This window comes from Etheostoma spectabile, chromosome 15 (genome assembly GCF_008692095.1).
Source record: "Etheostoma spectabile isolate EspeVRDwgs_2016 chromosome 15, UIUC_Espe_1.0, whole genome shotgun sequence".
NCBI classification, from domain to species: Eukaryota; Metazoa; Chordata; class Actinopteri; order Perciformes; family Percidae; genus Etheostoma; species Etheostoma spectabile.
The window spans coordinates 20,477,825-20,496,313 of record NC_045747.1 but is presented as its reverse complement, the minus strand read 5'-3'; the positions used below and the strand labels follow the sequence as shown (position 1 = coordinate 20,496,313).

At 40.5% G+C, this 18,489-nt stretch overlaps 2 protein-coding genes across 2 annotated transcripts in view; both read right to left on the bottom strand.

Moving 5' to 3' along the window:
* LOC116703163 (xylosyltransferase 1) overlaps positions 1–13,978 on the bottom strand; it is a 43,706-nt gene extending 29,728 nt beyond the window's left edge. The window contains exons 1-3 of the mRNA XM_032537804.1: positions 13,490–13,978; positions 3,438–3,987; positions 726–898 (exon numbers count right to left, since the gene is read on the bottom strand). Coding sequence (XP_032393695.1) covers positions 726–898; positions 3,438–3,987; positions 13,490–13,771 — 1,005 coding nt within the window. The 5' untranslated portion in view covers positions 13,772–13,978. The remainder of the gene's footprint in view (positions 1–725; positions 899–3,437; positions 3,988–13,489) is intronic.
* A 2,460-nt stretch (positions 13,979–16,438) lies between these two features.
* Positions 16,439–18,489, bottom strand: part of LOC116703246 (uncharacterized) — a 9,455-nt gene continuing 7,404 nt past the window's right edge. Inside the window, exon 6 of the mRNA XM_032537881.1 lies at positions 16,439–17,089. Coding sequence (XP_032393772.1) covers positions 16,570–17,089 — 520 coding nt within the window. The 3' untranslated portion in view covers positions 16,439–16,569. The remainder of the gene's footprint in view (positions 17,090–18,489) is intronic.

Below are 18,489 nucleotides of genomic sequence, written 5' to 3'. Positions count from 1 at the left end.
TAATAAAACTAAAGGGAGACTTGGCATACAGCCCGATCCGGTTTGGGAGAGTTCTAGCCCAACCAGGCTCCTCTCTTTACCCTGTCTCTCTTGGTTTTGTTGTAATAGTTTTAGACAGCTGGGGACTTCCTTTGATACACTGAGCTCCTCTCTCCTCTATCTTCCTATCTTTTCATTTATGTGCATCCATGTCCCAGAAATGCTTGTTACTAACCTAGCTCTGGGGAGTCATTCCCCGGGCCTTATGTTTTTTTTCCCCAGCATGTTTCCTCGGATCAGGATGCTCCAAAATCATGGTAGCAGCTGTCGCCATGGTCCCACTACACGTTCTGCGGTGCCATGTTATGCTACACTCTGCAGTGCCCGCTACGTCCTGCTGTCCTTGTAATGCCGCACAGTGCCCTGCTATGCCATGAACTACTACAAAGACTGCTACAAACTATTTTTTCTATTTTTTATTTCCATTAACCCCAACCGCCCGTCAGACACCGCCTACCAGAGCCTGGGTCTGACCGAGGTTTCTGCCTAAAGGAAGTTTTTCCTCGCCACGGTCGCACTGTTGCTTGCTCTGAAGAAACTACTAGAACTGTTGGGTCCTTGTAAATTCTGGAATGTGGTCTAGACCTACTCTATCTGTAAAGTGTCTTGAGATAACTCTTGTTATGAATTGATACTATAAATTAAATTGAATTGAATTGAATTGTAATGCCGCCCAGTGGTCTCACCTGGTCTACATGGATGTAGTAGTAGTGCGAGGTGTGGTAGATGGCTTTGAAGAGGCGCTGGAACTGACGCAAGGCTCGGCCGTGGATGACAAGGACGAAGGCGATCCGTGCCGGCACCAGCTGGGCAGCCTCTGAGGGGTCCTCCTCCCACTGTACATTCACATTAGCCTTACCTGGACACAGAGGACCTTTATTAGACACAACCATTAATCAAGGCAATAATCCTAACCTTATTTAAATATTGTAAATTATTGCAGCAGCCCTACTGCAGTTTGTGACATATTTATCAAAACAAAACAGATCAAATCAGCAATTTTCAGCACACATTTCAGTCACGCATCTGAAAAGAGAACCGTAAGACAGACATCACTTGCTGGATTTGGGTTTCTTGATTTAAGACAACATCACTGTGAATGTCACCGTCAACCCTGATCTCCACTCCTCCATCGTCACGTCTGTCTTCCTGGTACTATTCTGCCGTCTGTGGCTGGCTGAGCTAAATCTGCCTCTTGTATATACAAACCCTCTGACAGCCTCCATCATCACACTCACTCTAAAGATGGCACGGGTTGAGACCTGCATGGCCTAATTAGTGACCTTCCCGGGCTGTGGGGCATGCTGGGATTGAGAGTTTGAGTAGAAATAACTGTAATCAGGCTTCTTAGCAGAGCACTGCAGCGCAGACAGAGGGAGTGAGGGGGAAAGAGATGTTGTGCATGTTTCGGGATGTACACGTATGCCTGAGTGAGTGCAGAAACACCCAACTTTGTTTCAACAACCCGCTTGTTCTACATTGAGCAAACGACAAAAGTCAAAATCAGACGTCAAACCAAATCATCTTTCGCTGCAGCTCCAGTCTGTGGATATAATGACTAGTGTATCATCAAAGCAACCTATAATCATATAAATTAAACCTCAAACGGCCCAGGGTGGTTCAGAGAGGACGACTACAAGTAAATCATTAGTCAGCCATTCTAAATATAAGACTGCAAACTGTTTGTTTAATTGGGGTGTAATTACGCTGGCGGAGTATCATCCTCGCTGTGTCCATCCATGCTTTCAGTTCCTGAAAATAGAACTGGCAAAGAACTGGATGCCTCTTCTGGGCTCTGGCACGTGCCGGTTTAAAAATGCTTCTCAAAAGGATAAATTTGGAAGACAAAAAAACCCTCTGACTTTTTGCAACCTGCCGCTTCAAAGCAGCCGCCTGTTCATTTCAATTCTTTTGCTTTCTGTCTTTCAACCTGTCACCCTTTCATTTGTTGGACTGGCTCAATTACCAGCTGTGTTAACATGAAGGGCTAAAGCTGTCCTTAAATCATAGGTTAATACATTTAAATCCAACTATGTACAATAAGTCTGTGTGCGCATATTCCAGATCACACACATACAGTAAGTACAGACTACTTGAACTTGAAAATATGCGACGAAAAAATGGCCTCCATTTTTTCAGTGTGTCTAGACTTTGTCCGACCAACGGACATCTTTACTGTGATGTTTTCAAGACAATGTCTTCCACACAAAAAACTGGACAATCATTAATAAACTAAAGCGTATTGTAGACTTGATTTTCCAGAAAGAAATCTGCTGATGGTAAGCCAACAGTGCCTGCTGTTTAAAAGTAAGTTAAGAATTCATTTTATCATGCAGCTAATAAGCATCTGGGGGCAACAAAAAAAACACACATATCCTCACTTCTGAGAAGCTGCAACTGGAGAATGTTGACTGAATAAATTGACTAATCGTAATCTATGGCTGTTAAATGTACAAATAAGTTAATCCATTTTTGATACTACAAACAATTAGATTTTCAACTCAAGCAGCACAGATAAAACACAACTTGTGTTTACAAGTGCAGCAACATTAGAGTAAAAAATACTAGAAGTAAAAATGACAATATAAAGAACGTCTAGGACAACAAAGTAGGGAAACCTTTAACAATAGTAATTATGTCATTACAAATGTGTTGGTATGTGTTCAGTTACTTGTTCACGTCCACACGCCCAGTAGTAGAGTGGTCACCTGACAATCAGAAGGTTGGTGGTTCGATCCCTGGCAAGACACTAAACCCCGAGTTGCCCCCCGATGGTGCGCCATCGGAGCGGAAATGTGTGTGAGTGTTTATCTGATGAGCAGGTGGCACCTTGTACGACAGCCTCGGCCACAGTGTATGAATGCGTATGAATGGTTCCTGCACTATGTAAAAGAACTTTAAGTAGTCATTGAAAAGCGCTATATAAAGAACAGTTCATTTACTATGTGCAGGTTTTTATCCCATTTCATGTGCCTAGGAGTTTTTTTTTCTTTATGCCGTGGTATCAAAAGAGGTATTGAGTATCTTTTCTGGTATTGTGACAACTTTACAATTGCTTTAAGGGACTTCTTGAAATGAAAACAAAGGGTCAGACTGCTCTCCATTCAGCCAACAATATGTATACATAACCCTGCACCTTTATGACCTTTTCCCCTCATAATTTTCAAACAGTCCCTAAAGGAGCTGAACAAACATGACCTAAAGTTGGTTGCTAAATCTTTAAGTCTTTAATCCTTCAACATAATCTAAAAGTGGATTTTCAGGACTTTTTTCTTCTTCAGGAAAAGTATATACCTGTACTTGGGGCCACATTGTATACGTAGTAAATATTTGACTATCTTAATTTATCATATAACATCAACTTATTCATTTTCTCTTTATTAATGTTATGGTCTCACCTTCTATGGGGCAGTAGCGAGGCACTTTCTCAGGCATCAGCGCTCTGTCTTTGTGTTTGCAGTAGACCTCCACTATCTGCAGCCGACACTCGCGGCTCTTGGCTCGGGACAGAGCCGAAATGGCTTCCTTCCCACTGATCTCACACTGCGGCTGGTCCTTTCTCGGCTCTGAAGTGGGCAGCAGCTGGGAGGCCGACATTTTCGCCTGGTAGAACCGTGGATCCTGATTGGACCCCTGGGCCGGTGCTGGGACGGTTGGAACCTGGGGATGGGGTTTACGGACGTGGGTGCGGTTGTGATTGTGGCCCACCCCTCTGGATTGGACGGGAGGGTACTTGAGGACCTCGTTAGCAGATTTTCCCAGCATGCTCTGTGCCTGGGCCTTATCCAGCTTGCGTTTGGGGTTTGCGACCGGCACTCTCTGGTGTTGAGATCGAGCCCCCAGGTTGCTGTTGCTGTCGATGGTATCAAAGTCTTTAGGGACAGAGTTCTCATTGTTGTTACTATCCAGGTGAAGCTTCTCTTTGGGCCGGTGGGAATGGTAGACGTCCTGAGAGGGAGAAGACGAAATGAGTATAAAACTAAAGAAATTACATTCCGTAATCCTGAAAGAACTTCCTAACTTCTTTAATCACAGAGAAGATAAACATGGTGACATACTGATGTTTCCTGGTCCCCAAACCTTTCGTTCTACAGGATATTAAACTAATATGAAAAATAATTTGTTTATGTTATGCTACACCCTTCCAGCCAGTAGATTTTCCGTAACCTGTTGACAGACTGACGGACAAACCAAAAACATAACCTCCGTGGTGGAGGTATTAAAATGATGATGGGGTTACACGAGGGAACTTTATAAACATTTAAAAGATGTTATTTTGTTTAAAATCAACATTCTAGATCTTAAAATCCTAATAATTTAAAGCCATGCTAGTGGCATAGGTGTATTGATGGCAATGTTGGTTGTTCCCTCCTTCAGAAATATCACAACCATTAGATGGATTAGTATGAGGTTATGTGCAGAATTTAGCACCATCCTCAGGTCAACATTTCCATGTGTACAACACTTTGGTTAATGACCAAATTCCTGCAGAACTAATGACAGCCCCATCAGCCTCTGCTGGAATAATTAGCAAGTGTTAACATTAGGGATGCACAATAATATATATATATATATTTATTTTTTTTAATTGTCATTGTGATGTCAACAAGAATGCAATATTGCATTTCAGGATTGTTTTTAAATAAGTAGAAAGCCAGTATCAGTAGTAAACTGCACTTTCATGGTTTTTGTTTTTTTATTCCACTAACAATTTTAGCAGTATGCTAGAAGCAGCAGCAAGGCAGAGCAGATTACACTCTAACATCTATGTATTGCTTTTTTTAATTTCCCCATTTCTAGTTAGGATCCTAACATGCTAAATTATGATGGTGAACATAGTAAATTAAAAGTGCTCCACGTGCCACCCACTGGGAGGCTTTTATTGTGAACCTGCTACAGAAACTGGTGACACCGTTACAGAGGAACTCCAACATTATGGTTTGGTTCAAATTGATCTAAATCCATGTATTTTTATGTTGGGTTAGTACTAAAAACAAAAACAAAAAACAGAAAGGAGGAGCATTGAAAGAAGCAGCAGCCACAAGGACGATAGATGGAAATATACTGTAGATCAAATCATTATGGACACATTTTCATGTTGAAAGCCGATCACTGCCAGAGCAAATGAATAAGCTTCAGCCCGAAAAATACATTAAAACATGCAAGTACATGCACAATATCTGTGTATGGGAACGCTTTTATTCTTTTTGGACTAAATGATAGTCTTATGTTGTCCTGCTGTTTCACAATAACAGTTCACACTGAAAGTCTGGAATGCAGCTTTACAAGAAAGAAAACAGGTTAGGAGGTGAATCAATACTTTGCTTATATTAAAACGGATAAAATGACTATGTTTACGTGAACACTATTACTCAGCGATGACACTAGAGACGTATGACCAACTCTGCAGTTCCACTCAGCTTTCAGCTTCAGGGTTTTGGCGTCTCTCAGCTCATTGTTTTGGTTTTATGCCCCCCCCTGCATTTCATCAACCTTGTTTTCAGGAGCAGCTGTTTTCAACAAACAAGTTATGATAAAGTCTTCAGGAGTTGGTAGAAACAAGAACAGAGCTAAAAGTTGGACCGGACATTAAACCGATTTGACCATGCCAGCTGCCTCGCACTGACTGTGTAATGTCGGATTGAACCTATGTGGGCATGGTCATTGTCTGGAGAATTTACAGCGAGTGAGTGGGCGTGTTGATGACATATCTATCATGTGGCTGGAACAAACCGGAACAATACAAACACCTGAGTTTGAAGAAGAAGGGTGAGTAACATGAAGACAGCAACAAAAAAATGTCCAATTGAGATACAACGTCAAAATCAGACAAATTCCAGTAACGGCAAGAGAGTCTTGTTTATGATCAAATTATTAAATTAACTCCTGAACACTCCACCCAGGCGCCACCCCTCCCCTAAACCAAGTATTTCCAATAAGTGAAAGCCAATCTGCTGTTGTGTGCTACATGTATGAAAAAGAAACTCCGATGTCTGAACCTGACATGCCGGCAGTTCATATGAGAAAACGGCTTCAGAGAGTTATTATACATAGCATGTTTTTTTTTATAGCAATTTTATTACTGATGCTTTAAAGCAGCAGTTTGATGTTACAACTGGTGGAAGTGGAGCACATTTGAACATTTATATACTGTTGGACAGTTTAATCTACAGCAAAAAATACTATTAAAAAAAAAAATCACCGTAAGTTTATTTGTAAAATCATGTTATTTCCCATTAATTCTTATGAAAAGTTTCCAATTTGAATATTCCCAGAATTTAGCAACGCTATTCTGAATACTCTAAATAAACTTCAAAAATGTATGTGAGCGATTCTTTCAATGTACAGACAGAATAAATATAAACTGGTTCTCCCTGCCTCACAGATCCTCTTGTGGTTTTTCCCAGAAGCCTGTGCATTCCATGGAGACCGACCACAGCTAAAATACCACTGCTTACCTACAAAGGCATCATTCTTTATGCTCACACACACACAAACACATTCAGTCCTTGCTGCTTTGGTAACAGTGTGAGTCAGTTTGCGCTCCTACTGAGCAGGTTCTTATTGAAATCGACTTCAGACCTCCTGCTGCTTGATGATAAAAGCGACAGAAAGGCAGAAGACGCTTGGGGCGAGAGACATTAAAAGAGAGAGAGGAGAAGGGTGGAACAAAGGAGACCTGTTGCTCTGACATCTGTTGACTAGAAAGACATCACGGTCGTCTTGTGTTCCTTCACGATCCCTTCGATCCGCTGGCTTTCTAGATACTTACTCCACAAAAAGAAGAATATTTAAGATTTTGTTTTGCTCTCAAACTGTGGAACAGCCGAACTAAAAGATATTAGAGACACAAGTCTGTTGACGTTTTTAAACATAAATCGTTAACCAACTCTTACCATGTGCAAGCATTACATGGAGTCCCACATGCTGTTGCTTAAATGACCTTTTCTGCTTTTGAAATTGTGTTTTTATCAGCTGATCTTTTAAAATGGCGTGTTCTCTCTGTAATACTAAACACTTTATCTTTACCGGTATTCTCTTTTTGTTTTTAATGGTAATGCACATTTAGCTACCTGTCCTGTACAAAAGGTGCTTTACAAATATAATAAAAAGGTGTGTGTGTGTGTGTGTGTGTGTGAGTGTGAGAGAGAGAGAGAGAGAGAGAGAGAGAGAGAGAGAGAGAGAGAGAGAGAGAGAGAGAGAGAGAGAGAGAGAGAGAGAGAGAGAGAGAGAGAGAGAGAGAGAGAGAGAGAGAAAACCTTCATATCAAGCAATAAAGAGTTCTTTTACCAGGAATCAAGAGGCCCCGGTGATGCATTAGTCATACACTGTGTGTACTGTGTGTACTGTGTGTATGTATTCAGTATACCTGTCGGAACATACAGGCTGGATTTTATTACTGTTGCCCAGTGAAAACCTTACAGATTATGCTTGGCTCAGGTGGGATAGTTGCTGTATTGTGACAAAGTGTAATGAAAACAGGGGAAACAAATAAATGACGTACATGAAGCATGTGAAGAGCTGAAAACATGAGATCTGTGTACCTTGCTCAAACAAACAGGAAAACAATACATTTTAATCATGTTTTACAGTTTGTTTTTTAGATTTGACTGGAGCTCTTTTAATGAATCAGTGATGATAAACAATAACTTACTGTACTTAAGTATTTATATACACTCCATTACATGTCAGAGGTAAATACTGTTCCTTTTAATCCACTACATATATGCATACACACATGTCACAAAGCTGAAAGCAGAAAACAGTTTATCTGGAACCATGACAGTAGAATTTGTAGTGATACGTGGTTCTCAAATACAGTGGCAATGGTTGTATTGAATAGGTTTCATTGCTGTAGATTAAACTACCTAAAAAAGGCATAAAGGAGTTAAAATTAGTTTGAAACACCTACAGCAGTAAACTGCAACATTAATACAGCAGTCATTTTAATCCGGAAATATAGGATTAGGAACACATTTTGCTGATAATACATACTAAGTAAGGTTTTAAATGCAGGACTTAATGGTAGTGGAGTATTTTCACAATCTGGCAATAGTACTTTCACTGCAGTACAGGATCTGAATACTTCCTCTACCACTGCATACATCTGCTAAGTATATATTTATGTCAAACTGCCCATTGGGCGAGCACAAATACACAACAAGGTGTCTTGACAAGACAAATATATATATATATATATATATATATATATATATATATATATTTATTTCATAGTCAAGGTCAAAGTCTTTCATCTGTTATTCATACAGTAGGTTCAAATAAATATGATTTGGCAAATGAACATGAGTGTGAGATGAAGTGGCAGTTCCAGAATCTAATGGGAATCACAAAACGGTCAGAATACGGTCATCTTACAATGGAAGTGAATTAAAGTCATCCGTCTAAACAAAATGCTAAAAAGTAGAGCTGGCGAGACAAAAAGAAAAACAGAGCCAGATGGACAGAAAGTAAGCTAAATAGACTTTTACGAGGGACGGGATGGTGCTGTGAAACCTGGCTGTGGTAGCCCCGGGACCCGCAAGTCGACCCGGATTATAGCAGGATTTAAGTCTATCTATGCCAGATTTAGCGAGAATTATCTCAAAGAAAATAGAAAAACATAAAAGCAGCTTTCTGGTTTTAACAGTGTGTTGTGCTTAATCGCCAATAGAGAGCGTAGCATGGCAGCATGACGTGTGCTTTATGGAGGGAAACATCTGAGACACTAACGGTCTGCAGTTCTGAATAAAATCACTTTAATGCTGCTGCTCCTACTACAGGCAAAATAATAAATCATAAATATAAAAGTGGACGTAGCTACCGGGATGTCACCCATTGCTTTGTGTACTACGGTTGTGAAGCCTCAAGTTTTGCCTTCGCCATCTTGTTTTTTGGAGCCAGACCACTTTTGGATGAGAGGGTGGAGCCGAGGAAGAGCGAGGGACGGATCTGACTGAGCACCCAAGGACATCGCTGTAGTAGCAATTTATCAATTACAAGGTAGCCAAGCCTTAAAGCAGCCCCTGCTTTATAGTCTTTAAAAAAAAAAGTGACCATAATTTACAAAATGAACATCATGCTGTATTGAAGACTTTAAACTAGCAATTGAGACCATCAAAATATTTAAAAAAATGTTTACTGAGGTAATAAATCAAATGACAAGGGTCATTTTCTCATAGACTTTTTTTTTTTTTTTTTTTTACATTTTGGACCCCCCCCCCTGGACTGGAGGTTGCTGCTTGTTTAAAACCCTAGAACAATATTATTGTACATAGTTCTCTACTCTCTAGGCTTTCTTTGGTCCCAAGAGTGACCGAAAAACGGAAGCAAATCAGTGCACACTGACTTTAACCATGGCCGAACAAAGGCAGCAGAAAAAGTTTGTAAAGATGCAAAAAGTTCTGATAATTCCTGTAGAACATTAACCAAGTGTCTTATATCCATTTGTGGGCTCCTGTAATCTATTTTTTGACAATCTATTGATAAACAGCATTACCCGGCTTACCCTGCCGTGAAGAAATTTGTTGTGCGCCGCTCTCCTTAATGCCATTGATAGAAAACTTTTTCTGGGACCATAGAGAGCCTAGGGGGGTGAGTACAAGTTATATTGTTGTTGAGTGAACTATTCCTTTTAAGTGGATTTAAAAAGTCTGGTTTTCAGGTGTTCAGAACATGTACAAAACAATCGTCAAAGAACAAATGTGCAACTTTTAGCAGTGGAGCTCTACTCAATTTTCCTATAACTACTACTTTCAAAAAGTCAGCCAAAGCCATAGAAACAATAACAATCTGATAACTTGTAAATAATAGTCTATATCCACCACATTCCACTTTCAGGATTGTTCCATTACTGACCGGATTTCCGCCGGACGCATATCATCTCACCAATATCAGTTTACTTTTGCTTTCTTTGAGATGGAATGGACTATTTGTCCAATCAGAGTTTTCTGTTACGTGACTATAACAACTTTTGAACGTGCACATGTGTCACCATAACAAGTTCCTTCCCGAGGATATCACACACACACACACACACACACACACACACACACACACACACACACAAGATTAGAGAGTATAAATCCCAAATCCCATCAGAGAATCCTTATCTAAACCAATCCTCTGATCTGACTGTTAGGATTTATATCAGCTCTGATACACATGTGGTTGGCAACACTGTGTGCATTTGTCCCCTCAAAGGTGTGATGAATGTGAGAATTGTGCAACTGGGGCGCCATCCGCAACTGCTGTAAACACACTCAACTGGACATCAACAGTCAGTACACATGATCCCACACATGCATGCAGTGTGGTTGCTGGAAAGCTAAACACTGCTGGTATTTTAATGTACCTGCAATGTGAGTGTGTATACTGTGGAAGCCGCTGTGCGCACGCACGCGCGCACCCGCACGCACACACACCTTATCTAAACCAGTCCTCACAAACCTATTTTATTGGAAATAGGATGCTTCCCCCCCCAACTCAATCTTAACTAGAATTTCACAAAGTTGCAGAATTTTAATTTTTAATCTATTTATTGATCCCCAATGGGGAAATTACAATTCCTACTCTGTTAGTAATCACACACAGTTCTGAACTACACACACACGCTCAGGATCTGTACATGCACTAATGCAGTTGGGGGTGTACGGTGCCTTGCTCAAGAGCACCTGGCAGTGCCCAGGAGGTGAAGTGGCATCTCTCCAGCTACCAATCCACACTCCCTACTTTTTTGGTCCATACGGGGACTTGAACCAGAGAACCCCCGGTTCACCAACCCATCTCCCTACGGACTGAGCTACTGCCACCCAAAACAAAACAGAACTAGGAAATGCTTCTATTAAGGCTGCAGTGATTTGTTTAATAACTGACTTATCATTTCATAATAATCAAGTAATCAAAATAGTTGCCTGGTACATGGATTTTCTTTAGATGGTCTTTATTTAAGTGTCTAACTTGTGCAACAAATTTTAACACCAATTATATAACATTACGGAGCAAGATGACATTAAAGATGTCTTTTTGGGTTGTGATGGACATTTTTACTTATTTTCGGAAGGCTCATTGAAAACAGATTTAACAGAATATTTTATGATGAAAATACCTTTTAGATACAATTCCACATTCTTAGCTACACTACCGGTAAGAAGCAATAGCCAAATCATCGTCATGGTTTTTCTGCAGGTTTTTTTTGCTCACCCAAAAAAATTGCAATTCAAATCCTATTTGACTGTGTTTAATAGCAATTTACCAAAGAGTTGAAAAGCAGAGCAGAGTGCTAGGACTCTCCCGGGGATTTCAATGGTGGTATTTAAATATTAATATTACTTTTTTAAGCAGTTTTGTTGATAGGGGATATTACTACAAATTGTCAGAAAATGCACATGCCTTCTGTCAAATAAAGGTAAGACTTATCGCCTTTACTGTACGATCATGCTAACTGGGCTTTGGGAAAGGAAAACCCCCTGATCTGTCCAACTCTGCAGCCCCATAGGGACCACTAGTACAAGTTTTGGGTTCAGATTTCAAAGGAAGATTGAGCGCTCAGAACTGATCGAAAGACGTGAATGGACTCAAAACATTTGGTGGGCTTAAAATGTTTTACCACAGGAAAAACACAAGCTGTTAGACACTTTGTTTATGAAGTACGGAAGAGGAACATGGAGTGAAAGTGGAGGGAAACCGAACAACAAGTGAGTTTCTGGTTCTAGTCAATTCAGAGCTGCTGGTTGAATCTAATAGATGAATACTGGAGCAAAACTATTGGGTACAGTAGGCTATGCATTTTTGATTTAGCATCTATATTCAGAACTGTTATTAATCCAACACTCTCACTGACTAATAAACACACTGTAGGTGTTTCCCTGCTCGCCATGTCTTCAGATCTCTCCAATAACTCATTTAGCTTTCACATCAACCTTCTGTTTCCTTTTATCCTCTTTTCTCTCCTCCCAAACTCCGGGGCTATAAAGTGCTGGCATGTATCTCTACTGTTTTAAAAGCCAATAACTGTCAAGACATATCTCTGGCGCACACACACAAGATCACAAAGCATCCAGTTAACTGTAATGAAAGGACGTAAAAGTGGAAGCTTGCAAAAGCACACACACACACACACACACACACACACACACACACACACACACACACGAGAACACCTGGATCCCACCAGGTAAAGCAACACATGCACTCAACATTAATTTCTAAACATAAAAACACTGTGGAATCTCTCACATCCTTTATGATTGATAAAGACACATATGGTAATTAGACCATATATAAATGTAACCCATGAATACATACACTGTGAAAAGCTTCAAAGGCGATGTAGAGGATGCAAATTGATTAATGAAATCATACTAATTCATAAAATCATACAAAGTAAATGTTAGTGACAAAATAGAGAGAAAGGTTTGTGGAAAGATGAATAAAACACAGAAAGAAGAGTTATAACTTTGACTCAAAAATATATGATGATTTCCCCCCCCTGAAAATTAACTACCATTATCTTTTTAAGCCAGTATCAGAGGGGAGTAATTTCCATTAAAATGTCTTAATCGTTTCCCAGTTTTCCTAAAGTGTCTACAGAGTCCCCTAATATCACTAAAAGAAGGATTTTACATGAACCCGTAAATCACAAACGTAACAGACTCTCAATTGACAGTTTTAGCCCCCACAGTTTGGCTACTCATTCGAAGACAGTTTTCATAACATGAAAGGGCTGTTAAGGTTTAGAAGGGATTCATAATATGATCGTTAACATTCAAAGTAACGACAATATGACGGTCAACAGGCAGACGCTCCGTTATTGAGAAATGTTCAACCAAACTCTATTAAGAAAACATACAATTATATAGGTTCTTGAATTTCTACAAACTGACCTATAATGTAGAACAACAGTGAAGACAGTTTAGGACAATATCTGCCTTAATCTTACATTCGGCATGTATATTAACAATAAAAGGCACTTATTTACTGCAAATATCTATATTTACCTCTGCTCATGCTGACTGTTGGCACTACGGAGGATTTAGAAAAACAGGGTGAAACAAACAAATTGATACGTTCTAAAATTGTTTAAATGCTGCTTGTAGATAGAATGTGTTTACAGTCAACTGAACAGTGGCTACAATCACACGAAAAGGCAAGAGAGTTCCGTTTAACTTGGAATAATGGTCATTACTCGATGCCTCAAATTAGCAGATTCTGACATTAAGTTTGGTGTTACCACACGTCTCCCTTAAGGGATGAAAACAGCCAAAATGCAATTGCCAAAACAACAGGCGAGCAGCTGCAGCCACTCAGTAGCATCTTCTCTGTAGCTACCATGCTGTTTCCGTCGGGGACAAACGCTCATTTCCCAGTCGTAGAGGAAACACCTGTGTAAAAAAACTAAACTCACGCAACCAGGTACACCGTGAACACTGAAGCGGATATCATTTAAACCTACCGCCTGCAGCTTGTGCCGAACGGCCGCCTTTCCGAGCGAGGGCGGCGGGTCGCCCTTCTTCTGCAGCCCCCTCCGCGGTTGCACCCTGTCGGCTTTGTTGAGCCCCCCGGCTCGGTCCTCTCTCTTCTCCCGGTTCCTGGCGCCTCCGTCCCCGTTGGCAGAGTCCAGGCTGCTGAAGTTCCACACGATGAGAGTCTGGACCAGCAGGACGGCAAGAGCGGCGATCAGCAGGGCGGATTTGGAGCGCCGGGCCAGCCTGCGGGCACACGGGTTACCGTTCATCTTTCTCCTCCTCCCTCCGGCTCAAGCTGAGAGCTCCATCCGCTAAACGCCGACAGAGGGGTGTGAATGCTCCCCTACGCGGCCTGCTGAGAGGGGCTACTGGCAGGCAGAAGAGCAGGAGGAGGAGGAGGAGGAAGGAGGAGGGAATTTGGCAAAAGCTTGAAATGAGGAGAGAGGTTTGGAGGCTGCGGAGAGGACACAGAGGCCCTCATGTGGCCATTAACAGTCAACAGTTTAGGGAAAGCATTTATTTTGTCATTTGGAGAAAATGACGTCGCTGCAGTTTGTAACAGTAAAGGAGTCACTGGCAGCATTTCTGCGGCTCTAGGGCTGGGGAGCATGTTTTACCTCCAATAAACTACATACAAATAATACTATTAATAATAATAATAATAACAAAAAAACATAATGTAGGGTATTTGTGGATTATATTTTATATTATTAATCTTAAACATGTAAAGTAACTATAGCAACCAAATGTTAAAAAAAAGTATAAAAGTAACTTATAAAAGTAAAAACTACAATATGAAATGTGGTGGAGTAGGCCTACCTCACTTTGCTTGTACAGCAGTCACTTGAGTAAATCTGGTTACTTCACGTACTATATGTATTTTTCCAGTGAAAACACATTTGTTTCTCAACAATACACATTATGTATGCATAAACAAACAAAGAATCCTTTACACAAATACACACACACACACACACACACACACACACACACACACACAATACGCTCCAGCAGTTCTATGAATCTCGCTCTGCTCCATCAGTGCTCGTCTTCTAATACACTTTCCACCAGATTAGTCTAATTTCATGCGTAGCCTTTTCCAGAGAAGTTCCAGAAATCTAATTGAATGAACATCTAAAATTAGACACAAACACTTCCGTTTTTTTTTTCTTTGCCCTCTCTTTCTTTCTTTGTCTTTTATTTCTATCCATCTTCTTCCAGACGTCTGGATCTTTGTTCCCCAGCTTTGGTCTCTTTGTCTCCCTTTGTGTAAACAGTGTTGCTGTGTTTTTGCCTCTTTGTAACCACCAACATTTCATTCACCTAGATTGTACAGTCCCTGACAAAAGTCTTGTCGCTTATCTATTTTGTAGAAACACCTGCTATTAACCTGACATTTAATTAATCAATTGGTGTAAGAAATAGCTCATATGAAAAGCTAAAACCCTCCCAAATGATGTCAATGCACTGAAATAAATTACTTTCACTGAAAAAAGATTTATTATTAAACAAGACAGAAAGGTCAAATTTTGGCAAGACAAAAGTTTTGTTGCCTATATAGAAATTGAACAAATTTACTACAAATACTAAAATATGTCAGCAAATTAAATAGTGGTGCTGTGGAGTTCAAATTTATATCATGTATGACTTCCATGAGCTTGAAGGACTGCATCCATCGGTTTGGCAAGGATCATTACAATGTATTGATGAAGTCATCAGGAATAGCTAGGAAAGCAGTCCTGCTGCTCCCAGAGTTCATCATATTCTTTGGTTTGGTCTTCCATGCTCCCTCTTTCATCCTACTCCACATATGCTCCATGATGTTCATGGCTGGTGACTGGGCCGGCCAATCCTGGAGCATCTTGATCTTCTTCGCCTTGAGGAATTTGAAGTGGAGATGGAAGTGTGCGATGGAGCACTATCCTGCTGGAGAATTTGGCCTCTTTTATGGTTGGAATATAAGAGGTAGCTAAGATTTCTTGGTATTTGAGACTATTGATGTTGCCTTCCACCCTGCAGATCTCTCGCACACCCCCATACTGGAGTAACCCCAGACCATAATTTTTCCGCCACCAAACTTCACTGTTTCTGGGTGAATCTTGGATCCATGTGGGCTCCAGTAGGTCTCCTGCAATATTTGCAGCAACTGTGGTGTAATTCAACAGAAGATTCATCTGAAAAATCCACTTTCTTCCACTTTCCCAGCATCCATCCTTTTAGCAGGCTGTGGGCCTTGGCAAATGCCACACGGTTTTCAATTGTCTTTTGTTTAGTGCTGGCTTCTGGGCACTGATTCGACCATGGAGGCCATTTCGAGACAGAATCCAACAACCGTTCTGGTTGACACGGGACTTCAGGGGACCAGGTCTGGTGGAGCTCTGCTAGGTGGAAAATGGGCTGGCCTTGGATTTTCAAGCCAACAAACGGTCCTCTCGAGCAGTTGCTTGCGGGGTCTGCCTGACCGGGCTGTCCAAAACATCTCCAGTGTCTTCTAAGGTTTTTTAATCCTCTGTACTTGACGCTGAGACACATTGAAGGTGTCTGCCACATCAGCAGTGGATCGGTCTTCAGCCTCTTGATATCAAAACTTTGTCTCAGGGTGAATCTTAGGATGTTTGCAGAGTCTAGTTGCAGTTGATGTGAAGGTCTAGTGTACTGGGGTTGTTTTTATACCCATGAGACCTAATTGATCCATTATAGTCACAGGTGAAGTCATAGACAAGGCGACAACACTTATTGTTGCAAAAATTGACTCAATGGGCTTTACCAAGCTGTGAATATTAGAATACTTTTTGACAGTTTCTTTTTGCGGCACTTCAGGTCAATTTGTACACAAGCGACAAGACTTTTTTCAGGGACTGTAGAGTGGAAGCAGAGGTTTCGGACATATATATTCATCCCAATCTGCTCTCTACATAACCAGAAAGCAACCCAGGTTTAAAATCAGCCATTTATTTTCCAGGGTACAATGACACAGTAACCACATGCAAATGTAATGTACTTTTTATCCAAATATATAAAAAAAGCATTTGAGCACACAAAATAAATGGGGAACATCTCATAGAGCTCACATGTAGCCAAATGCACCTTCTCCACCATAATGTTGACATGGCCATTGGACTAGGCGTGGGTTGATGATGTTAACGATCTTGATTCGATTGGGATCCCAGACACAATCCTCCTCCAAACCGCTCGGCACCATTCCGCACCTGGGTGGTACCCAGGCGGTGTCATAGCCGTAGTCGTGCCAGGTCTTCTGATATGGGTGGCCTTGATAATGGATGGCGATCACTTTCCCCACATTGACCATAACCTTAATGACAACCTTGTCAGATATAGGGTGACTTTTAGGATAGGCGCTGGCTTTCTGCAGGTCTCTGCTGAGGTAGACGCCAGGGCCGAGCATCCCCTCCTCTGACTGCTTGAAACCATTGGCCAAGATTAATTGAGCATTATGACGGGTGGTGCCATGGTACATGACATAACATTTATTATCATCTGGTGCAGAGAGGCCCAGTGGAACTGCTCCATAGGGCAGTTGAAAGTCATCTTCAGCCCACTGGTAATGCATGTTGGTGTCAGGTTCACTGTGGGAAAGAGGATAATACGTGTAAAGACTTCAGAAGGATTCAATGTGAAGAAACTTAACAACATTGTAATTAAAGACAATAAAGGAATTAAACCAGAATGATTCAACAAGTAAGATTTAGGTTTTGGTTTTGTTTATCCTAACTTACCTTAAAGACGGAAGAAGCCGGGTTCAAGTTTTTAGCCGGACCACTCAGGTTTTTTTTAACCTCAGATGCTGTGATGGCAGCAGCATTGTGTCGCCAGACTGGCACCATTCAAATGACTAAGGATGCTGCACTTTTCAGCAGCTAAAATTTTGAGCTAAATGCTAACTTCAGCATGCTGACATGCTCACAATAACAATGCTAATATGTAAAAAAAAATGTAACACGTATAACTTTCATTGTGTTCACCATCTTAGTTTAAAGCCACCGTGAGTGACCATCTTTTATTAGTATAAAAGGCCTCAACGGCTATTGGATGGATCACCTTCAGAATGACTGTCAAGACTAACAATACACAAAAATACTCATACAGTGTCAATTGCAATTTATTTACCACTGACCGTGAAAAATTGATTGACCATTATTAGTTTCAATTTCCTTACGGGAGTCATCCTAAAAGGATTAATAAAGAGAAGTTTTAAGTCTATGTCTAAGTCTTGTTACCATTACATTTGATAAACACATTAATCTTCCTCTCAGGATGATTTGTAATAATTTCGGTGATCCTCTGACTTTCAATCTAGCGCTATCATCAGGTCAACATTGTAATGTAAATCCACATAACTAATGACATAAAGAAATTTACAGTATGATGCACAAATCATTTTGTTTGGTATTTTGAGAGGCCTCAGAGCCCTCCATACTTTGCATGCTTTATGTGAGAAGACTCTTGGTGTCCGGAGATGAAGATAAGATGAAGACCTTTACCCTCCTGTTGGCCTCGAGTCAAATTTGACTAATTTCTAAAAGTTTTTTTTTTTTTTTTTTACCAAATTGTCAAAAAAAAGAAATAACGTGGATGGTTCCGTACAACGTTCTTCTCAAGTAAAAGAAATAATCAGTTCACTACTTTCATTGAATTTGGGTGTTTTATAACATTTAAAAAAAAAAAGAATGAAAGAATTTTTTTTTTTTAATGACAAAATGAGGGGAAAAAACACAAAAAGTGACACAAAATTTCAGAAAAAAGCTTCAAAAACATTGGGAAAAGTAACAAATATGTTCAAAAATAAGTTTGACCCAGAAAAACGAAAAGCTGCATGGTCGACGGGATGACAACACAAGGGTTAGGAATGTGCCTACTCCCATGATAAACATGGATTATAAATAGTCTGTGATTATACAGCATGTATCATATACAGCTGAGTGAAATGTAAGGAGACTTTTTTTGGCGTGACTGTGTCCATGCATAC